At 35.9% G+C, this 25,240-nt stretch overlaps 1 protein-coding gene and 1 pseudogene across 1 annotated transcript in view; both read left to right on the forward strand.

Annotated features, from left to right (window-relative positions):
- The window catches only part of LRP1B (LDL receptor related protein 1B), a 1,807,041-nt gene that overhangs the window by 1,698,704 nt on the left and 83,097 nt on the right, over positions 1-25,240 (forward strand). Inside the window, exons 75-78 of the mRNA XM_029933319.1 lie at positions 12,385-12,501; positions 14,450-14,623; positions 16,247-16,372; positions 23,134-23,298. Of these exons, the coding sequence (XP_029789179.1) occupies positions 12,385-12,501; positions 14,450-14,623; positions 16,247-16,372; positions 23,134-23,298 (582 nt within the window). The remainder of the gene's footprint in view (positions 1-12,384; positions 12,502-14,449; positions 14,624-16,246; positions 16,373-23,133; positions 23,299-25,240) is intronic.
- LOC115287851 lies at positions 16,802-18,616 on the forward strand (annotated as a pseudogene).

A 25,240-nucleotide genomic window follows, 5' to 3' on the forward strand; every position in this document is an offset into this window, starting at 1 on the left:
ACGATTCTTTGCCTTTTCATTCACAGCCCTTTTTAATCAGTCTTTAATATCTTTCCTAGCTGTGTCATCTAAGCTACCACTCCAAACTTTCTGTACTCCCCAGGCTGCTCAAGAACTCAGGTGGTTTTTCTGCCTCCCTGTTTTCCTCCCATTCCATTTGCCTCCCAGCTTCCCCATCTAGAATGCCTGTCTGACTTTTGTGCATCCAGCTGAATCTTACCCACCTTTTAACGTCTAACTTTAAAAAAAACATTTATTCATTTTCAAGAGAGAGACTGCAAGTGGGGGGGAGCACAGAGAGAGGGAGACACAGAATCCAAAGCAGGCTCCAGGTTCTGAGCTGTAGCACAGACCCCGACATGGGGCTCAAACCCACGGGCGGTGAGATCATGATCTGAGCTGAAGTCAGAGACTTAACCTACTGAGCCACCTAGGTGCCTCTATAGCATCTAACTTGAACACTTCTTCAATAAAACACTTTCAGAGCTGCAAGGAACCTCAAGGATTTCATCCCCACACACAACACTTCCTGCCTACTACATCCCAAAGGAGAGAATACATTTTCTATGGCATATATTATTTAATCATTATGCATTGTAGTATCTTATGTAGTTGAAATTTTATTTATATTTGGCCCTTATATTCTTATTAACTTTTAATGTGCTGTGTGATTTTTCCTTCAACTAGATTGTTTTTACTCTCTATGGGAAAGAGCAATCTTTGGGATTTAGTTTATTTACATAAGTGTGTCTCCATTCACTGATTTAACAAGTACTAATTGAACACCCATCTGGTGGGAGAAATAGTACCAGATGCTGAAGACAAGTTCTTACTCGTGTGAAGAAAAATAGCAACTCTCGTGAAACTTACCTTCCTCCAGAGGATAGAATATATAACATATGCCATGTCAGTTACTAATAAGTGCTATATAGAAAAAATGAGCACTTATGGGTGTATACTATTTTGATTAGGATTATGAGAGACATCATGTCGAGAAAGGTGCTATTTGAGAAGAGAACTCAATAGAGGTAGCAAGCTAATGGGAATGTGTAAGCAAAGAGGTTTCCAAACAGAACCCAAAACAAGTTATGAGTTAGGAATAAGCTTAGCATTTGTCAAAAAACCCAAGAAGGTTAGTATGCCTAGACACACATGAGCAACTCAGAAATGGGGTACAAGTAGCAGTGCCCAGGTGGCCAGGTGTAGGTCACATAAGGCCTGGAACACACAGTTCAGGACTGGCTTTTATTCCAGCTTTAAGGGGAGACATCAAAGGCCACTGGAGAGGCAGGAAGCATCATATGCTTATACACTATTTTCATTTCTTAAAGAACTTTAACTGTCTTCTCTGCTTTCTATTTCTAATTAATTTTGGACATATAGGAAAGTTACAAAATTAATTATTTGAGGAAGTTCTGTGATGTTAACAACTTACATAATCATGGTGTGTGAGATATGATTTTCATTTTAAAGAGTGATTCTGGCAGCAGTTTATAGAATTGCCTATCAGAGAGTTCTTAGGAAGGAGCCTGAGACAGGGATTCTTCTAAAGGTCATTTATGAGGGGAGTGTTATTCAGGAGACACCTGTAAAAGATGGAAAGAGAAAAAGACTATGTCTCGGGTAAGCTCTCATTTTGGCTTCAGCCACGGGGATGTGCTTTGGAGCATAAATCCCATGACAGGGAAGGGGTCAGGTTTTATGTGATCCATCAGTCATTCGTTGGCCTTTGGGCTCAAACTTCCCAATCCAGGCTGCTGCCGACAGTTGAGCACAATTCTCTGGGGAAGGAGGGCAAGTATGATTCCTTAGCAGCTAAAAGGCAGTGGATAGGTATCCCTACCTAGCAAAGGAAATTGTGGCGGGCAACCACAGCATCCCCTACAGTGGGTCATGTGCTCTGTAGTGAACATTTTCCATGTGGTGACCACCCTTCCCAGCACTATGGATATTTTAATGATGAATATGGCATAGTTCCTTTTCTCATGGAGTTTATATTCAAGGGGAAAAAAATGAGGCATGCACTGACGTTTTGAAGTTTGACGTTTTGGCACAATGAGAGAATTGTTACATGCCTTATGATATCATGGGAGTGCAACAGTAAGAAATACTATCTCTAATATTGGAAAGCTGTGTGAAAGGTGTCATTTAAACAAGAACTTAAAGGATAGGTAGACATTTGATTGGTGGACAAATAGCTAACTCATCATGGTATAGTTTTTATAAAGGTGTTCTTTTAAGTAAAATATAGCCGGGTTTGATCCCAGGGGATTATGTACTACCTGTGAGATCTCATGAAGGAACTTACTATCTACAAAGTTTGATTTTTATCATTAGTAAACCAAGGGGTAATAATAACTAACTTATGATATTGCTGTATTTATTAAATGATAGCACTCTGAACCAGGGGCTGCAATGTAAAGCACTTGGTATGTTCTGATACTTGAAGTCATGATGCACCTAGAAGGGGACAGGATAGGTAATGTAACATGAGCTGAGAACAGAGAACTTTAAATACCAACTGTATTAAATACCAACTGGCCAACTATACAATTTTGACTTAAGGAGTGATATAAGGTAGGTTTCCAGGTGTATTGTTTTGGTATCATTGTGCCAATGGAATGAATAAAGACCAGCTAAAAATCCATTGACTAGTCCTAGTGAGAGCAAAGAATAGCACAACTAGAATAGGTACAGGTGAAAAAGTGAGAATGCATATGGAAGGCAACTAGAATTAGCATAGAATTTATGAAATGCATATGAGAATAGTGGAAGAGATAAGAAATATCCAATGTGTATCTTCACTTATTGCTGAATCCTTTGGGTGACAATAATCTGTGAGTTTCATCCAAGGAATACATGTAATCTGACATCTATTAAAATTTTCTTTCAACCGTTATAAACACCATGTACCCTGTCAATCTTTCTGTTGAGATCCATTATTGTTGCTTTTCAGGAATTCATTATTTATCGCATTAAAATTTTTTCATTCACATATATGCTATAAACAGAAGAGAAATAAATTTTGTTTTCTCACTGTAAAAAAAATAAATATCTCAAAGAGAAGTTAAAAGTCTATAAATTAAAACCATTTTCTTATTTCCTTTCTTCATCCATCCCTCCTTAAAAAATATTGGATGATCAGAGTGCCTAGGTGGCTCAGTTGGCTCAGGTCATGATCTCACAGTTCGTGGGATTGAGCCCCGCCACCAGGCTCTGCTCAGACAGCATGAAATCTGCTTGAAATTCTTGGTTTCCTTTTCTCTGCCCTTCCCCCTCGTGTGTGTGTGTGTGTGTGTGTGTATGTGTGTGTGTGTGTATGCATGCACTTTCGCTCTCTCTCTCAAAAATAAATAAAGATTTAAAAAAAAAAAAAACAGGTGCTCACTATAGGCCAGATGCTATAGGTAATCAGATATATGGGTCCTTACACTCAGAGATTAAATTCTAATATAGGGGACAGTAAAAACAAAAGACAAACTGTACGTGTGTGTGTGTGTGTGTGCACTAATGTGTAAGTGGCTCTGATGGGGAGGTGCAGCATGCAGCAGGTGTCACTTTTATTATAGTAAAGAAGAAAGGCTTTTAAAGGTGTTGATTTTTAAAATTAACTGCTAAACTGTGTGAAGGGGTAGAAAAAAAAATGGGAATGATGTTGCGACACAAAGTAAAGAATAGGACAGGAAGCCCGGAGGTAGGAAAGCGAAAGAGTATAGTAAACACATTGGAAAATAGCATGAAGCAAGGACTAAGAGATGGGTAGGGGTCAGCCTAATAAGTAGAATCTTGGAGACCATGACATATCAATACGATTGCTTCATGTTAAGTAGATAGCCAGATCTGATCAGACATCCAGAGACATGTCATGAAAGAAGTTAGAGTTAGGCTTTCTACTCCATGTGACCGAGGATGTGTGAATTTTATTCTCAGTAAGTCTGCTTTGAAAACTTCTGCCCCACCAAACAGGAGAACTCCTGGAAGCCATTATTCACTCATTCAGCTAATATTTTGTGTATGTGCCAACTGTGTGTCAGGGATAATTTTAGGCATTTGGAATATAGGAGTGAACACACAGATCCCTATTCTTCTGGTGATTATAAGGCAAAACTATACTTTAAAAAGAAAATTATAAATTTATGAGGTATTTAGTGCTATTAAAAAAAGAGTGAAAATAGGCAAGAAGGTTCAGAAATGGTGGAGGGAAGTTTGCAGTGCGACCTTAGTAGGTCTTTAGAGTAGAACTTTGAGAAGGTGGCACTTGAGCAGACTGTGTTGCTGTCAGTCACAGATAAATTTGCAGGTGTGGTTCTGACCACAGGTGAGTCAGTCACTTGGAGATAACTGAAAATTTTAGTTCTAGAGCTTAGAGCTTGGAGTTTAAACTTAAAGCTTGGGGAATTAGCAAAGAAAGGTGATATTTAAAGTTGCTGGCATTGTTAAGATGGACAAAGAGGGGAAAATAAAGAACCTTCTTAGGGTAGAATTTTGTGAGATGCTTATATTTAAAAGAGTCACAATCAGAACCTGAAAAACTGTTTGAGCAGTTGGAGCAAAGCAACTGAATTCAGTGTCACAATAGCTGAAGGAAGAGTTTCAAAGGAAAGACAGTACACCTTTTTGGGCACACTATGGTGACTCAACACAAACAGAATATGAAGCAACAGGAAGAGTCTAAGTCCTCCATTTTTATAGGCTTGAGTTAAAACTGAGCAGTCTGCAAAAACTTTTGAGCATCAAATTTCTCATTTGTAAAATAAATATGTATGATAATATCTACCTTATAGAGAATTTATAACAATTTAAATCAGATGTTAAAATCAATATAAATTGATTAATATAATTCCCTGAATATCTAAGAGGCTAAGAATAATTATAAAAAGCAATCATATGCTAGGGCTGCCTGGGTGGCTCAGTCAGTTAAGCATATAGCTCTTGATTTCAGCTCAGGTCATGATCTCACAATTTATGAGTGAGCTTGGGGTTCTCTTTCTCTCTCTCTGTCTCTCTCTCTCTCTCCCTTTCATCTTCCCTCCCTCCCTCTCTCTTTCTGTCTCTCTCTCTCTGCCCCTCTCTCAAAATAAATAAATATACTTAAAACAAATAATTGTTAATGCCTTATATATATATTCTACATAATGTCCATCATAACTTCCTAACACTGATAATTATTTTTATTCATTTAAAAATGTCACTTAGTATATTTTGTTAATTTGATTCATTTTCACATGGTATATCAATTTGAACTCTGTCATATTTTTAAAAATCTGCAAGCCACCTATAAAAACCTATTACTTTACTTCATGCCTACCTGCTTAATAAGTGGCTTTCTTAATATTGGAAAAGCTAATTTTGTATTCCTAGGCAGTATTTTATTCCATGAAGCAGAGACATTTCAAATGTTATCTTTACAGGGATTAATAACTCTTGAGTAGTATCGTGCTAAATGTTATTGATATAAAACTGAGTCAAAAACAAATCTCATGAGATCTTTAGGAAATAAGAGATAATTTAGATTTCATAAACAGCATATTATTATAAAGTGGTAATGAAAAGTTGATTAGTCACTGTTCTGTATCTATATGTATATATACACCTGATATGAGGAGAGACATGTGTACTTTATGAGATATTCCTCTATGGAAGTAAGTTATTACTTAAGATCTTTCCAGAAAGATCTTAAGACTTGTTTGTACCTATTTTTTCTCTTTTTTTGATATATGTTTATAAATATTAGCTCCAACTCCAAGTTATTATACTGAAATCAGTAACTATAATTATACCTCTGTTTCCCTCCAAGTGCAATAGGTTGTTCTTTACATTTTAAGTTTGCTGGAAATGCTACCCTTCCTTTATGAATCCATGAATAAATACGTGCACTGAGATGCAGTACATTTGGTTATATCTGTACTTTAATAGGGTACAAAGGATATCTGCAGGAATGAACAGCAGTAGAATAGATGTGAGCTTGCCTGTGTCCCCTTAGGGAATGCCTATGTATTCCAGGGTTAGAATAGTACTATCTAATTGAATACTTAGCCCTCCACTTAGCTAGATCTATATTTACTCACTCCCAGCACTGCCATTACATACTTTCGAAAGTCATGATGGGAATACCTCAATGCTCAGGGCTTTCATAGCACTCATTATCTCCATAGTTGATACTTCTTCATCTACCAGTTTAATGTATAGTGCTTTTATAGTAGAACATGAACTATTTAATGTATATTCTGTATACCCAATCAGACCATAAACAGCTGTTTTTAGTTAAAATAGTTTATTACCAAGTTGGTTTCCATGTAACTCCCAGTGATCCTCCCCACAAGTACCCCCTCCATGACCATCACTCCCCTTCCCTCTTAGCCCTCAGTTTGTTCTCAACATTCAAAAGTCTCTTATGATTTGCCTCACTGCCTCTCCTCTTTCCCCCCTTTTCCCCCTTCCCATGGTCCCCTATTAGGTTTCTCCTGCTAGACCTATGAGTGAAAACCTATGGTATCTTTCCTTCTCTGCCTGACTATTTCACTTAGCAGGACTCCCTCCAGGTCCACCCATTTTGCTACAAATGGCCATTTTTCATTCTTTCTCATTGCCATGTAGTACTCCATTGTATGTATATATATATACCACATCTTCTTGATCCATTCATCAGGTGATGGACATTTAAGCTCTTTTCATGATTTGGCTATTGTTGAAAGTGCCGCTTGAACATTGGGGTACATGTGCCCCTATGCATCAGCACTTCTGTATCCCTTGGATAGATCCCCAGCAGTGCTATTGCTGGGTCATAGAGGAGTTCCACTGATCATTTTTTAAGGAGCCTCCATACTGTTTTCCAGGGAGGCTGCACCAGTTTATATTCCCACCAACTGTGTTTGAGGGTGCCCAATTCTCCACATCCTCACCAGCATCTATAGTCTCCTGATTTTTTTCATTTTAGCCACTCTGACCGGGGTGAGGAGGTATCTCACTGTGGTTTTGACTTGTGTTTCCCTGATGATGAGTGACGCTGAGCATCATTTCATGTGCCTGTTGGCCATCTGGATGTCCTCTTTGGAGAAGTGTCTGTTCAGGTCTTCTGCCCATTTCACTGGATTATTTGTTTTTTGGATATGGACTTTAGTGAGTTCCTTGTAGATTTTGGATACTAGTCCTTTATCTGATATGCCATTTGCCACTATCTTTTCCCATTCTGTTGGTTGCCTATTAGTTTTCTGGATTGTTTCCTTTGTAGTGCAGAAGCTTTTTATCTTGATGAGGTCCCAACAGTTCATTTTTGTTCTTGATTCCCTTGTCTTTGGGGATGTGTTGAGGGGGAAATTGCTGAGATTGAGGTCAAAGAGGCTGCTTCCTGCTTTCTCCTCTAGGGTTTTGATGGTTTCCTGTCTCACATTCAAGTCCTTTATCCATTTTGAGTTTATTTTTGTGAATGGAATAAAAAAGTGGTCTAGTTTCATTTTTCTACATGTTGCTGTCCAGCTCTCCCAACACCACCTGTTGAAGAGACTGTCTTTTTTCCATTGGATACTCTTTCCTGTTTTGTCAAAGATTAATTGGCCATACACTTCTGGGTTCTGTTCTGGGCTCTCTATTCTATTCCATTGGTCCTTGTGTCTGTTTTTGTGCCAATACCATACTGTCTTGATAATGACAGCTTTGTAGTAGAGGCTACAAAGCTCCCATTTTGGTTTTCTTCTTCAATATTACTTTGGCTATTTGGGTTTTTTTATGGTTCCATATGAATTTTAAGATAGTTTGTTCTAGCTTTGAGAAGAATGCTGGTGCAACTTTGATGGGAATTGCATTGAATGTGTAAATTGCTTTGGATAATAATGACATTTTAACAATGTTTATTCTTCCGATCCATGAGCAAGGAATGGTTTTCCATTTCTGTCTTCTTCAATTTCCTTCATAAGTCTTGTATAGTTTTCAATATATAGGTCTTTTACATCCTTGGTTAGGTTTATTCCTAGGTATTTTATGATTTTTGTGCAATTGTGAATGTGATCCATTTCTTGATTTCTCTTTCTGTTGCTTCATTTTTGGTATATACAAATACAACCGATTTATGTACATTGATTTTGTAGCCTGCAACTTTACTGAATTCATAGATCAGTTCTAGAAGGCTTCTGGTGGAGTCGATTGGGTTTTCCATGTAGAGTATCATGTCACCTGCGAAAAGTGAAAGTTTGACTTCTTCTTTGCTGATTCTTTTTTTTTTAAGTTTTTTTTAAATGTTTTTTAATTTATTTTTGAGAGAAGAAAGAGCAGTAGAAGGTCAGAGAGAGAGGGAGATACAGAATCAGAAGACAGGCTCCAGGCTCTGAGCTAGCTGTCAGAACAGAGCCCGACGCGGGGCTCGAACCCACAAACTGTGAGATCATGACCTGACCTGACCGAAGCCAGACACTTAACCGACTGAGCCACTCAGGCGCCCCCTTCTTTGTTGATTCTGATGCCTTTTATTTTCTTTTGTTGTCTGATTGCTGATGCTAGGACTTCCAGCACTATGTTAATCAACAGTGGTGAGAGTGAACATCCCTGTTGTGTCCCTGATGTCAGGGGGAAAGCTCCCAGTTTTTCCCCATGGAGGATAACATTGGTTGTGGCTTTTCATAAGTGGCTTTTATAATGTTTAAGTAAGTTCCTTCTATCCCGACTTTCTCGAGAGTTTTTATTGAGAGTATGTTGTATTTTGTCAAATGCTTTTTCTGCATCTATCAACAGGATCATATGGTCTTTTTCCTTTCTTTTGTTAATGAAGACCATAAAAAACTTAAATAAAAACCATTACTGGTATTCTTATGTACATTGAAGAATATTATAGTGTCTATAGTTGGTGTGTGCTTAAGAATAATCATGTATTGAATGAATGAAAGGATGAATGCCTATAGTTTTTAACATTCTAACCCATGATATGGTTTTATGGCATCTTTTAACAAATGACACACTTGTTTATTTTATAAGGCATTGTATTAACAACAAGAAGCATAATCTGTCTTCTGATTCAGTCAGTTGTGTGGTAGGTGAGTTTCATATTCCATAAGAGTAGGAACATGATCTGTTTTGTTCCTTGCTACATAACTAATACCTGACAATGTGTACAAGGGAGATGTCTTATGAATATATACTGGGTTAATAAATGAGTGTCGGGGTCACTTTCCAGCTCTCCCTCCAGTAAGAGAACATGTAAGCTTACATGTGTTTGGTTTAAATACATATTAATCTATACCAGAAGCTTATGTATGTGGTCTTTAGCTCCCCTCAAATCATGACAGTTTCTGAGAGATTAAAGAATTACACACTGGCCCTGAACCAGTTGTAATTATTCATTCAATCTGTAAATTATTTTTTCCTATACAACAAAAGGTATCTAATTAAAGAAAATGGATAAAACTTAGGACTATTTCAAAATTTCTTGATGCATTTATTTAATTAACACTCATATAAGGGTGTGTGTGTGTGTGTGTGTGTGTGTGTGTGTGTGTATAACTTTAGTTTGGAAGGTAAGACTGGAAGTTGGCAACCTATTTCAAAAAACAGTTTTAACAATTAAAAAAATAAGTTTGACACAGTGGTAAATATTTTCCGTGTTTGGACCCTTTTTATCATCTCTTAAAGCAAGAATATGGTAGTTCATACTTGCTGGTTAATACTAACTTACGAACCTTGACTTTGTATTAACACACAATGTGTATAATTTTTTTCTCTATTTCTGAAAACACAGTGATTTTAATTGATTACTCTCTTCAAGTCTTCTCAAATATCACAAATATGGCTATTTCTTATAAGATTTTGCTTTTATCATTTCCTTTTTCTTCTCTTTTTTTTGAAGACCATAGTGGAAATAGAGGAACTAGGGGGAAGATCTTGGAAATTTTCAGAGTTCAACAAAAGTGAGATTCAAAAATCCCTAAAATGTAATAATAGTCTTGATATCATGGGAGAAGTTAAGCAAATTACTACATGAATAGAGCCATTACCATACATTCCTAAAACTTAGTGAGCCTTTATCTTTATCTTTTAAAAACCTTCCAAATTGTGATTCCATAATACCTGAATAGAACATAAATGACATTTTATTTTAAAATTTCTATACTTACACAGACTTGGTTGCAAATATCCATTATTCCCAGTTCAGATAAAGATGAATTTCTTGGGAATTGATTTTTTTTCCATTTTATTATTGGTACTTTATTAAAGACAAAAAGGAGATGTGATATTTTAAAGATAGAAATGAGCGTGTTCTTTCATATAAACTTCACTCTCATCTCTGTAGCAAGAAAAGTTAGTTGATTCCTTTATTAACTTTTTAATTTAAAAGACTACTTCTTTTATTAAAGGGCTTAAGGAAAAATCAAAATCATCGATTTGTGGATTTTTTGGGATATAAATCCCACTCATCTGAAAGCTTTGTTATATAATTTTTATCTAGATGTAATTCCATCCAATAGCACGATATGTGAGCATAGATGATAAAGATGAGTATATCTTAGACAAGCCTAGGCTAACAATGCAGTATATGATACTTTTGAGAACTTTTTTACTGCTGCTGAATCGAAGCAATGATATTGAAATTAGACTGTTGTCTTCTTTCCTACAGTTTACAAATTTAATATCCAAAAGTGAAGACCAATTTGGGGGACAGCTTTTTAAAATCTACTTCTGTTATATTACATTGGTGAAAGAGAAAGAAAACAGTGTTTTCAACCCTTCTTAGACAACTGTTTTGAAATATAATGGTGGCAGAAGGAAACTGGGTCATTTTGTGGTTCATGTCACCATAATTATACATGGAGAAGCAAAAGCATAACTTCCAACATGACTCCAAATAGCAAATTAATCATTGATCAGAAACTAGGAACACATAAACCACTTGTTTTAATTGCTAAGTCATTTCTCAGAAACTGATTGGGCATAGTACATCTTTAATACTATACTTGAGAAAAAATATTTGTATTTGGTTTGATTACATTTGGGCTAGATCTACAACTTAACTAAAAATTATTCTTGTGTTATCGTCACTGTGAGTTTATTTTTCATTCTGATTATTAAATCTTGGACTATCTACAAAGGAATCCAATTAACACAAATTCAACAATACCTTTCATTCAGTTGCATTGCCATTGAGGTGTATCTCAGTTAATTATTCAATGTTCTGATTGAGAAAGTTATTTAACTTTTAGCTGCCACAGCTATTTTAGTTTCATTGTATAGTTTTTATTATATAATCATATATACAGACTAGCTAGTCACAAAAATTAAATATCTATACCATTGAAGACATAGAATTTATGTGGTATAGATCTTTTCTATATTGAAGGAAGTTTACTTAAGATATGCTTTCTGTCGATATTTTTGCAAGAAGATACTATCTGGACTCCATCACATTTGAAATTAAAAAAAAAACGAGTAAATAGAAAAACACTATTTTTTTTTTTACCACATCTTATTTTACTCAATTGCTGTTATTCACTAGCAGATACTGATGATAAATATAAACACAAGTAGTTCCAAAGAAAATAAATGATTAGGGTGAAAAATATAAGTAAAACTAGGACCTTAATTAAAGAATTTGCCATTTATTCTTTCTACTGTAAACATCAATCTTTAGTTAGTTTAAACTTTGCCATGCACACAAGTGTCTCACCACACCATAGGTTAACTCCAAATGGCTGAAAATGTCTTGTGATTAATCCCATGAATATTCTGAGAAACATACCTTCATAAAGGTATTCAAAATATAAATAATTACACTGAATTATTTTAAATTTAAAAAAATTTAATGTTCATTTTTGAGAGCGAGAGACAGAGATAGAGTGTGAGTAAGGCAGAGGCAGAGAGAAACAGAATCTGAAGCAGATTCCAGGCTCTGCGCTGTCAGCACAGAGGCCAAGATGGGGCTCGAACTCACGAACCATGACGTGAGCCAAATTCAGACAGTTAACCAACTGAGCAACCCAGGAGCCCCACACACTGAGTTATTTTAAATAAAGGTTGGATAAGTGATTTAAAGGATTAAATAACTCTGTATATACTATAAAGATAAAAACTAAAATTTCAGGGAAAAGTTGTTTTTTTATTTTTAAATAGCCCTAATTAGGAAACCAGTAAGTGTGGAAAGGAAAGATATTTAGGCTGGTTTTCAAATGTGAAGGAAAATTTTTACTACAGCTTATTAAATTCTAGGTAAGCTACACACATTTATTTCAGATAAAGATTAGTTATTTCATTTTTTTCTAATTTCTACAGTACCATGATGTAGACTGGTTAATTTCTTTGAAACTTGAAAAAATATCAATCATAATTGTATAGTAAGAAGCAGAAACATAAATTTAAATAATCTCATTTATTTTTGTTATTTATCCTTATGTATTGATTTTGTAGGTCTGGCTGTGGATCATTTTAGTGAACGAATATACTGGGCTGACCTTGAGCTTTCTGTTATTGGCAGTGTTCTGTATGATGGCTCTGATTCAGTAGTCTCTGTCAGCAGCAAACAAGGTTTGTGAAGTGCTTTTGTTTTGCCTTTTAATTATTATTGAGAATGTTAAGTAATGGTATGTTAATATACATATGAAAGCTTTATATTCTGAATTTCCTCAAATTCTTTTTCCTTACAAGTTGTTGCTTTTACTCTAGATTATAATTTTCATTCCCAGTAGAAGAACAAAGAGGCCAGGCCAGAAGAACTTAGCCTATGGCATACATGGTCCATTGCTGCTCAGATTCAGAAAATTTTCATTCTGTTCCTTCTGTTACATTCTGAGCAGAACACTTCAATTAATCAAGATTAGTGCCTCTGAACACAAATTTTTATTTCAGATTGCAGTGATAGCAAGCAGAAATGAATTACTGTAGGGTGCCTGAGTGGCTTAATCATTAAGCATCTGACTTCGTCTCAGGTTATGATCTCGTGGTTCTTGAGTTCAAGTCCCATATTGGGTGAGCTCTGCCCCACTTTGGGTGAGATTGAGTTCGAGGTGGTGAGCTCCATCTCTCTCTCTCTCTCTCTCTCGCTCTCTCTCTCTCTCCCTCTCCCTCTCCCTCCCTCCCTCTCTCTCCCTCTCCCCCTCTTCCTCTCCCTCTCACTCTCCCTCTCCCTCTCCCTCTTCTTTCTCTCCCCCTTCTCCTATGGGAGTCTCTCTCTCTGCCCCTCGCTCAGCTCACTTGCACCCTCTCTCTCTCTCTCTCTCTCTCTCTAAAAGAGGAATTAAAATATCTTAAAAAATGAATTACTTATATGATAAAACCTCATCATAAAAATTACTGCATTCAAGTGAAAAGCTGAGTGTAAAAATTACTTAACTCTATCTCCAGTGACTGCAGAATCTGCTTGTGTTATTTTATGGTTCCCTTTCTTATTCCCACCTCTGTGCCTACTTCCTTTATTTAATTCTTTTTTTTTTTTTTTCTCTCACTTTCCTTGCCTGGCAACCTTAGTTCTTTCTGGTGAATTTTTTTGCCCTTCCCTACCACAACCTCTTCTCTTATTTACCACAAATTATTTATAATATGGACTTGAAGTTTTTTATGTATATATTACATATACTAAATATAGCTTTGCTTCTTGTTTTTTTTTAACAAAAGCAGAGAAGTTGAAAGAAAAATAATTAAATTGAACTTTCATTGTGCCCTTGCCTAATGTGTGTTTTTTTCTATGATGGTCCTAGATGACCAAAAAACTCCATATTACAACTGATTACAAGAAAGTTGACCTTTTCAGCTTAACTACATTGAAGAAACATATAAATTTTAAAAAAGCATTTTATGATTTTTTAGCCTCTAGATAACTTAAATATAAATGTTGTCATTTTGCTTGTTATAAATTTCAGTATCAAAAGTTAGATTAATTATTCTTTTCATAAAACCTCTTAAAGTAACAGTCATTTCTTAAATTGGGAAAAACGGTGGCCTCTCTTATTGTTAGCCACACTTGTCATACGCATCATTACCATTTGCCAGGTTGTTTTCTTGATCCCATTTTGAAAACAGATGATAGTAAAGCCTTTCTCTTTTCATTTTGTCATTCAATCTAATTTGATCATTAAGTTGATCTAGAACACAAATTAAGAATTTTGTGGGCTTCCTCTTTGTGTTCAATAGATAAGGCTGCCTTGTAGCTTTCTTTTGTCTGCAAACTGCACAGCAGAGATGACTCTGCATCTAGTAAGCCCCCAGCAAATGCTGTGTGAGGCTGCAGATGGTAAAAGTGATGATAGAAATATTTTTTTATGTTGTGAGTGATATGTTTAGTATTTCACATATTCCTACTGGAAGGAAATTAATTCTGACAACTCTGCAGCTAATATTAAAAACACTGTCATTCTGAAAAGTTTTTTTTTAAACCATAGTAATAAGATTTTCTACATGATCTTAAATAAACTTGGTGTTAAGTCCACACACTTATTTACATTCCAACTTTTGTAACTCCATCTTTTAAAAATTCTAGGCTTGTTACATCCACATAGAATTGATGTTTTTGAAGATTATATATATGGAGCAGGACCTAAAAATGGTGTGTTTCGAGTACAAAAATTTGGCCATGGTTCAGTAGAGCACCTAGCTTTAAATGTTGATAAAACGAAAGGTGTTTTGATATCTCATCGCTATAAACAACTAGACCGTAAGTATATCTTAGATTGTTTTTGACGTTGGTGATTTTTTTTTTGACATGACTCTCAGAAGACAGTACTTTAAAATACTTTAACTCTTTCAATGTCTTAATCCCACAATTAAGTAACTTTAATTTTGAAATCACTAATTTTTTTTTAATTACCAAAGAGAAGGTATTAATTGCACAGAAGTTTATTTGGCATTGGACTCTGTTTCCTTGGAGTTAGAATTGTTTATTTAAAAAAAAAGTCTCCTGCTTTTCTAAAATTCTTAATAAAACCTATAAGTCTATATATAAACCATGCAAGTAGTTAAATTCATCATTCGCCATTTTGACACTTGTTACTGATAACCAATAACAATCATAATATCAACATCCCAGCTTTAAAATCATCCTAGAGGTACTGCTTTCAAGGGTTATATTTTCTCTGATTGTGATTTTTTATTGTTACTTTCCCTCCTAGAAAAGAATAGGTAAATGATTGATGTAATTATCTTGAAAGGTATGTTTCAAACACAGCTATCAAAAATATTGAAGAACAAAGTAAAAAAAAAGTGGCTGAAATGCTAATGATCTGTCTCTATGTATGAGTTACACTTCAAGAAAATGTGTAGGATTTGTTGATAATTTTTATGGCAAATAAAAAGAGATTTTACCTCATTGGTACAATTATCTGGAAAGGCAACAATAGGTAATTATCTAAATCAGTTCTGGAAACAGAGTAAAGCAGCATGTAGTTCCCTAAGAATTTACTGAAATCCTGTCCAAAGTTTTGTTGCTCTTTACCAACAGTTTGACATATTTAGTCCCAGGATTAATACGAGGATGCTCTCTATCATCCTCTAGTTCTGACTGATTCTTACTCATAGTCAAAAATACCACCTTCATAAAAACTACATAAACAAATAAAAATCTGCCCTAAGTATAACACATGTTTGAGAAGTGGTTCTAACAGAATGAAAGCCATTTTCATAGTCATTTAATGACAGATTCTCCAAGGTGAGCTGTGGAGTAGTTACGACTGCAGAAGATGCTAATTGGTTAGAAATGTAGACAAAAATAGATGTGGCAGACATTTACATGCACACAAACTCCAACCTGATGTGAAGGAAATCATGTTAAATGTGGTGTTTCAGAAAAAAAAAGTCATATACTCTGTTGGTGTTTTGAACAAGTACATATGGGTTTTAAGTCTTTGTAAATACAAGGGGGAAGTTGTTTCTGTCTGTTCAGCAGTTCTGAAGCTATCTAAAATGGAGATTAGGTCCCCAAAGGCTTCAGTTGGCTTCACTTGTTTTACATTGACCCAAACTGTATTTTGGTATCCTAGAGTAACTCTTTGACCAAAATTAAGTCAGATGGAAGAGGGACAAACCGTATATTTGAATAATTTCTTCTCCCTTGGGAGAAGTGTAAATCAGGGTAAATTTCCTGTTAATAATGGACATTGGGTAATACTTCCTCTTTACCTATAAAGAAGGATGGTAACACTGAAAGGACATATACCCAATAGCAATTTGATAGGACTTTTTTTAACATTGCTACTGCATCCTTTCACCATTAAATTTTACATTTTTGAAACCTGTGGTACTTATAGTTATGCATTTCCTTATTTTCCTTTGTTTTAATTAGTACCCAATCCATGCTTGGACTTAGTGTGTGACTTCCTGTGTTTGCTGAATCCCTTTGGAGCCACCTGTGTGTGTCCAGAAGGAAAATATTTGATTAATGGTACTTGCAGTGATGACAGTCTCTTAGGTAGGTAAACTTCATTATTCTGTAAATAATGAATTTATTTGCAGGATGAATTTTCATGACTATTGAAACTGAACAGAATTAGTTACTCAGTCATCAGTATATCTGCCTTAATATCACTGGTTCTTGAATGCCTGTGTAAACTACTCTCTCTGATGATGACATCCTATCAATTTATTCCTCATTTATTCACAGAGCACTTACTATACATTTAAAACTAGATTAAGAACTTTGAAGTCAAATGCCAAATCAAGATAGTTTTATATAGCTCTTCTATCAGTGAGTATTATTTTGTCATAAGTTTAAACCCAGCCTTAAAAACCCTTACTCATTCATCAAATTCATAGTGAACAATTTCTGTGTGCCAAACACTAATTTACAAACTGAGGATAAGAAATGAAGTTGTAGTGTGTTCTCTCTCCTTCTCCCAACATGGCGGCTCCAGGAAAAAAGAAGAATATGAAGGGGAAAACTATCTCCCTAACAGACTTTCTGGCTGAGGATGGAGGGACTGGGGGAGGAAGCACTTCTGTCCCTAAACCGGTCAGCTGGGCTGATGAAACAGACGACCTGGAAGGAGATGTTTCAACCACCTGGCACAGTAATGATGACGACGTGTATAGGGTACCTCTGATTGACCGTTCAGTCCTGCCCACTGTTCCGCGGGCTGCTCGGGAACCCAACATCGACTGGAGCCGTCTTCCAAAATCGCCACCCTACACTGCTTTTCTAGGGAACCTGCCCTACGATGTGACAGAAGATTCCATTAAGGAATTCTTTAGAGGATTAAATATCAGTGCAGTGTGTTTACCACGTGAACCCAGCAATCCAGAAAGGTGGAAAGGGTTTGGTTACGCTGAGTCTGAGGACCGGGATTCTTTGCTCAGTGCCCGGAGCCTCAACAAAGAGTCTCTAGGTAACAGGAGAATTCGAGGGGACGTTGCTGATCAAGCACAGGATAAAGACAGGGATGCTCGTTCTTTTGGCAGAGATAGAAATCGGGATTCTGACAAAACAGATACAGACTGGAGGCGCGTCCTGCCACGGACAGCTTCGATGTCTACCAGCCTAGGAGAGGCGACGACAGCTTTGGAGAGAAGTAATCGAGATCGTTAGGATTCAGACCCATACCGGGATGGGTGTCGTGAGGGCCCACGCTGAGATATGGATCGATACAGGGGCCGGGATCACTATAATGACCGAGGCAGCAGAGACTATGATAGAGGTTAGGATTCCAGGATAGGCAGTGGCAGAAGAGCATTTGGTAGCGGGTACGGTAGGGATGATGACTACAGAGGAGGTGGGGACTGCTAGGAAGACAGCCATGACACACGAGATGATCGGTCATGGAGCTCCAGAGATTACTCTCGGGATGATTGTAGGCATGATGACAGAGGTCCCCCCAAAGACCCAAACTGAATCTAGAGCCTCGGAGTACACCTAAGAAAGATGATTCCTCTGCTGGCACCTCGCAGTCCAGTCAAGCAGCCTCTGTCTTTGGAGGGGCGAAGCCGTTGACACACCTGCTAGAGAGTGAGAAGTAGAGGAGCGGCCACAGAAGGAGGAGGAGAAGCTGAAGCGCCAGCTGGATGATCCCAAGCTAGAGCTAAGGCCTCGGGAGTGACACCCAAGCTGGCTGGGTGAAGAAACCCAGGAATGGGAAAGGTCCAGGACAGGAAGTGAGTCATCACAGACTGGAACCTCAGCCACATCTGGCAGAAATGCATGAAGGAGAGAGAGTGAGAAGTCTTTAGAAAAGGGAACACTCAATAAGGAGGAGACTGTCACTCTCCAACTTCTAAGCCTCCCAACCCTGAACAGCCTCTAAAGGTAATGCCAGCCCCTCCACCAAAGGAGAATGCTGGGGTTAAGGGAAGTTCCAACCTCCTGCTAGGTCGCAGAACCCTGACACAGAGCGGCAGTCCCCTACAAGTGGAGGGGGGAAAGTAGTTTGGCTCAGCCATCTGAGGAAGGACCAGCAAGGAAAGATGAAAACAAAGTAGATGGAGTGAGTATCCCAAAAGGCCAAAGTGGGAACTCCAGCCGTGGTCCAGGATATGGAGGGAACAAAGACCACTGGCAGGAGTCAGATAGGAAACATGGCAAAAAGGATCAGGACTCCCGATCTGCACCTGAGCCAAAGAAACCTGAAGAAAATCCAGCTTCCAAGTTCAGTTCTGCAAGCAAGTATGCTGCTCTCTCCATGATGGCGAAGATGAGAACGAGGGAGAAGATTACACCGAATAGAGCTCAGCATCCTGTGCTTTCTCCTAGTCTCTCCACCATGGAACATTCAAGAGCAAATCAAACCTCTATCCAGACAAGACGATAAAACTCACCATCTCCTGGAAAAAAAAGAAATAAAGTTGTAGTTGCTTCCATGTAAAATTTAATGCACAATATATACTACTAATAATACTAATAAATATTTTGAAGGCTTATGAGTAAAACATAACACTAATTTAGGAACTAAGGACTGATTTTGAAACAAAACTGACAAGATGTCTTCACTCTTAGAGCTCATATTTTAGAAGCTACATTAAATTAAAACAAACATTTTAAAAAGTTAAACATTGTTTCAGATGCCTATAAGTAATAAATAGCAAACATTCAAAAATAACATAAAATCAAAAACCAAAATAGTATGATGAGAAAAGAGAAAGAAGAGATGTCTCTCAACTATCCAGGTAAACTGACATTAGGTTTCCTCGCAATCAAGACATTAAGCATAATGGAAAACCAAATTGCTATTAAGTGAAAAGAAAATCAACACTCAGTAAATTTCCTGACATGGAAAAAAATATAGTGCTCTAAAATCCTTGAGGATCACAACAGTTTCCACTGAGACACACAGGATCTCTTCATAGCAATCTGAAGACTTTTGCCTTTCCACGACTCTGAAGTGTCTAAAACTATCGTACCTCCTTCATTTAATATATATTCTTTAAGCTCCGGATATGCAAAGATGAAATAGTTGCAAAGGTGAAATGATGAATAGATAGATATTTGTGTCGACTGTGATAAATGGCACAGAAGAGACAGAGTTAAACCTATTATGAGAATTTAGATGATCATCCGGTTAGAGAACTGATTACAGTTTTCTGTAGAATATGACCTTAGTACAAGGTCTGTAAAGACAGATGGGATTCAGATTAAGTGAGAATGAGGGATCAGAATCTTAAGACAGAGGAACTGAAAAAGCATGAAAATAAGGCATGTAAAGGAAATAGAAAGTCATTTATTTTAGTTAGGGTGCAGCATGTGTGAACCACTGTTGTGGGTGGCAAGGTTAGAAATCTCTTAACAGAGAGCTAATTGTGAATCATGATTGGTATTTTGGATGAGCACTTTAGTGCCAGCTCTTGAAGAGGAAGCTGTCACTGGCACTAGAATGCATCCTTTCTTTTTATTGATTATCTTTCCAACCAGAGTAGCTGTGATCTCAACTGTGAGGTCGAGTAAGAGAATTAAATGAACATTTTCAAATGTTATTAGGCACATTAGCTGCTCTGACATGGTCATGTATGTAAACTATGTGTGGCCACATATTGCTCTTTACTCTCAGAAATAGATTTTTTTTAAATCTCAGTCTTTCCCTGTAAGAAGTGCCACATTTTTACTAGTTCAACATACACTCTTAACCACACTCTCACAGGTGCCCCCCTACCATGTACTGTGTCTACCTATATTAGAGACCCCTCAGAGAGAAATTAAGATTTTGGACAGAAGTATTCTACTAATGCCATCAATATGACTTTTACATTGACTCAGATGTTAACAGTGTTGTTTTATGGTCAAATTGCCTAAAGTTTTTGCTGTTTTTCCTTTATAACTAGACATTAATATCTCTTCTACATAACTCCCCTTTTCTCTTCTTTGCCTAGTATAAATTATTTATCTAATAATCCAAATTATTTATTCAATGATCAACAAATACACAGGAAGAAGTTGCCCTGGGATAGATCTGAGGTCAAGTTTGCATTAGGCCAAGATCACTTAACTCATTAGTTTGGCCCTATCTTCCCTTAGTCTCCATTTCTCCTGTGTAAAATTAGATTAACAATAAATATTACTACTACTACTAGTAGTAATAAATATTTTGAAGGTTTATGAGAAAAACATAATGTAAGTTATACATATATATATGTATATAAATGATATTTCATTTCCCCAAATCCCCAATGATAGTATTATCATTGCCCCTGTTTTTATAGATTAGGAACTAAAGCAGGGAGAGGCTCAGTTGATTGTCATCCCAAGATGAACCTAGGCATTCTCTACTCTTAACCACCACACAGAGCACCCCAGTGCCTCTGTGTCACCTCTATTGTCCAAGTCCAGAGTCACTGAAAATACTGAAAATGACATATATAAACTGCCTAGCACAATGCTTTGCAAAAAATAGACACACAGCACTCTAAGATAAATCTATCATGAAGTAGGTAAGAAAATGTAACAGGTTTTCCACTGTATTACATACCAAATTTTATAGTTTGAGAAAGCATGTTTGTCTACATATGGGCTTATCTAAGATCTAAAACTTTTTAAGAAATTTCAGTTTTACTATTTCAGATCTGATTGAAAGGCATGATTTTGTAAATTAAAAGAAAATCTTACATTTTAAATGATCAGAGTGTTAAAAAAATATTCACATTGGCCTCTATGCATATGAGCCATGGTAGCAGACATCTTGAACCACCTCAGTTAAGAATATAAATAAGGAGATTTCAGAATTATTGATTGGTGTAGATAAGTGCCAATTAATTTTTTCCTGACATTAACATTTGGTAGCCAAGTTTTCTGCACTTTATAATTACTTGCCTTTTCCTAGCTGCTATTGTTAAATGATGAAACACTGAATATTTTTAATCTTCATGTAAGAAATTTGAAATTCAAATGCTACTCATTCTTGGAAAAGTATTCACCTGCTCTTTCCTATAGTTGATTATAATTGCTGGAGCTTGGCTTCTAGGGGTGATTTAGTTATTGACAAAAGCAGCCTTCTTTTTCATTATAAAACTATTACAGTTAGATTTTGAAACTCCATTTCTATTTCATCAAGCAGTGTTATATTTTAAAATTCCTCTTGCCTATGAAGCACGTTGTAGAAATGCACTTATCTTAACATGTAGAGATTTTGGTTTTTTTTGTTTTGTTTTTTAATTTTTTTAATGTTTATTTGTTTTTGAGAGAGAGACAGTCCAAGTGAGGAAGGGGCAGAGAGAGAGGGAGACACAGAATCCAAAGTAGGCTCCAGGCCCTGAGCTGTCAGCACAGAGCCAGACATTGGGCTTGAACACACGAACTGTGAGATCATGACCTGAGCCAAAGTTGGACGCTTTACGCTTTACAGACTGAGTCACCAGATACCCCTAGATTTTGAATATCTATGTAGTTAACATAGAACATTTACAGGTGAAAATGAATTCCCCCACGTAGTAATCTTAACTGTGATCATAATGCCTTAAATATTTATCTTCACTGTTTACATTCACAGCTCCATTTAGGATCTTTTATGCAGAATGAATTAGAAATGTTTGGGTGAATTTTAAACTAAGAAAGCATGTATTTCCATTCTAGATCTTTCTTGAGAATTCAACCTTTATATTCAACTATTTGCTTTACCATGAGGCAGGTCTCAGAATTGTCTGGTACAGCTGATAAATAGTCTATATGTATGACAGGGAATATGATATTTGAATCATTTTTTTTAAATTTGAGGTCACTGAGGTTCTTTAAGGTGCTCTTGTGATTATTGCAGTAACATATTAAAGCTTCTACTATGTATGAGCCAATATATCTTGAATAAGGAATGCAGGCTGTTTTGATTTGACCTTACTCCACTTTAAATAAAAAAAGGCATGACTTTAGTAGAAGACATATTCTAGAACCAAACTTTTCTTATAGTATTCTCAATAATTTGTATTGCATTGAGCATTATGTCCTTCCCTAAGTAAAGCACTATTTCTAATGGAGCAAGGCCATGTCAGCACATCTAAAAAAATAACCTGAAAAATTATTCCAAACAAATTCTTATCATAAATCAGACTCATCATATTTTTAAAAACATTTTTGCAACCCGAGAGAATGACTATCCTTTCTTATCCTCAGCCAAAATCTATTAAGTAGACAGATGGTGCCTAATCATTTACCATATGGAAATTTTACTTATGGAAATGTTTCTGACACTGTTTTATCAACATCTCACATCAGATCTAAGTGACTTTTATTTTTAAATTGTTTATACATAGTTAATAAGGATGTATAATCTCGTTAAAAAATATACTTTCATTTGAATGTTTTTCTAGACTATAAATTATATATATATATACAAATGTATATATACTATAAATTTATCCTACATATTTCAGTTTGGCTTAATATCAAACAGTCCTAAAAATAGGCCATGTTTGTTTATATCATAAGGAAAATGTATTGGTTACAAAATATTTTATTTTTAGGAAGTTTCAGTTTGTTTTATTAAAGTTTTAATAAATATAAGAAGTGATTGATAATCCTTTACACCTAAAGAGTAACGGTTCATTCAATATTTTTATTCATCATTCAACAGTGGTTAATATCTATTTCTCTGTTTTCAGATAGTATTTATACTATTTTGTTTCTTCTACTTTTATATTAGGGGTATTTATTTGGGGAATTTTATTTTAAAAAGTAAATCCTAATATTTAATTTTTATAGGAATTGTTCTCACTCCACCACCCACTGAATAGCATGCTAATTTGTACTTTTCTTCTTATAACCAGATGATTCATGCAAATTGACTTGTGAAAATGGAGGAAGATGCCTATTAAATGAGAAAGGTGACTTAAGGTGTCACTGTTGGCCCAGTTACTCAGGAGACAGATGTGAAGTCAATCACTGTAGCAACTACTGTCAAAATGGAGGAACTTGCATACCATCAACACTAGGTAAATATGTGAATGTCACTATACATTCAAATAATTTGCAATTTTCCTTATGAAAAATATAAAGAGAATACTTAATGTTATAAATATAATTCCTGATACCTTAATGAAGAATACATTAACACAAATTATCAATTAATTAAATGTAATATGTTGATAACTCAACATAATCAATAGCATTTGTTCTAAATTCAGTATTGAAGTTCTAGCCACAAAATTAACAATGGTAATGATCATTATCATGTGTTGAGTACCCTCCATGTGTCAGGGCTCAGTGCTCATAAGATATTCTAATGCTGGCTTAGAATGATTAAGTAAAACCAGTTTTATAAGCCTTATATGTTTGATTCCAAAATCTGTTCTTCTTTATTTTAATTTTATTTTATTTTGATATTTCAAGGTAGAGATTTAAAAAATATTTAAATTCCCATTAGTTAACATTCATATATACAATATAGTGATTCAACACTTCCATTCAACACATAGTGCTCATCACAAGTGCCCTCCTTAATCCCCATCACCTATTCCAACCATCCCCCGTCCACCTCCCCTCTGGTAACCATCAATCTCTCCTCTGTGGGTAACAGCTGTTTCTTGATTTGCCTCTCTCTCTCTTTTTTTCCCCATTTGCTCTTTTGTTTCTTAAATTCCACATATGAGTGAATTTATATGGTATATGACATTCTCTGACTGACTTCTTTTGCTTAGCATAATACTCTCTACTCTATCCATGTCTTTGCAAATGGCAAGATTTCATTCTTTTTGTGGCTGAGTAATATTTCACCATGTGTATATACTACGTTTTTATCCATTCATCAGCCTATGGGCATTTAGACTGTTTTCATAATTTGCCTACTGTAGATAATACCGCTATAAACATTGGGGTACGTGAATCTCTTTGATTTAGTAATTTTGAATCTTCAGGTAAATATCTAGTAGTGCAATTGCTGGATTGTAGGGTAGTTCTAATTTCAACTTTTTTTGAGAAACTGTTTTCCAGCATAGCTACACCAGTTTATATTCCCACCAACAGGGCAAGAGGGTTCCCCTTTCTCCACAGCTTCACCAATACCTGTTGTATGTTGTGTTATTGATTTTACCCATTTTGACAGGTGTGAGGTAAGATCTCATTATAATTTTGATTTGTATTTTCCTGATGATCAGTGATGTTGAGCATGTTTTCATGTGTCTGTTGGCCATCTTGATGTCTTGTTCGGAATAATGCCTTCTCCCTATTTTTAAACTGGATTACTCATTCTTTGGATGTTGAGTGTTTTTTTAATGTTTGTTTATTTATTGTGAGAGAGAGTAAGAACAAGCAGGAGAAGGGCAGAGAGGACGAATCCCAAGCAGGCTCTGCATTGTCAACCTAGGGCCCGATGCAGGGCTTGAACTGAGATCATGACCTGAGCCAAAATCTAGAGTCTGATGCTTAACTAACCAATTGAGCCACCCAGGCATCCCTGAATGTTGAGTTTTATAAGCTCTTTGTATATTTTGGATACTAACCCTTACTCAAATATGTCATTTGCAAATATCTTCTTCTATTCTGTGGGTTTCCTTGTAGTTTTGTTGTTTGTTTTTTTCATGTACAGAAGCTTCTTTATTTTGATGAAATCCCATCAGTTTATTTTTGCTTTTGTTTCCCTGGCCTCAAGACACATATCTAGAAAGAAATTTCTATGACCAATACCATATACGGTAGTACCCGTGTTCTTCTCTAGGATTTGTATGGTTTCATGTCTCACATTTAGGTTTTTAATCCATTTTGAATTTTTTTTTCTTTTTTTTTTTGGAATATAACACAATTTATTTTTTTAACATATGCAATTATTTTCCATCATTTACAATACAGTAGTTACAATGACACTCCAAACAGAAAAGCAAAGTAAAAAATCAAAATCCCAACTTCTATTTCATGTAATTAGACTTATACAGAAATTAG

This window comes from Suricata suricatta, chromosome 3 (genome assembly GCF_006229205.1).
Source record: "Suricata suricatta isolate VVHF042 chromosome 3, meerkat_22Aug2017_6uvM2_HiC, whole genome shotgun sequence".
Lineage (NCBI taxonomy): Eukaryota > Metazoa > Chordata > Mammalia > Carnivora > Herpestidae > Suricata > Suricata suricatta.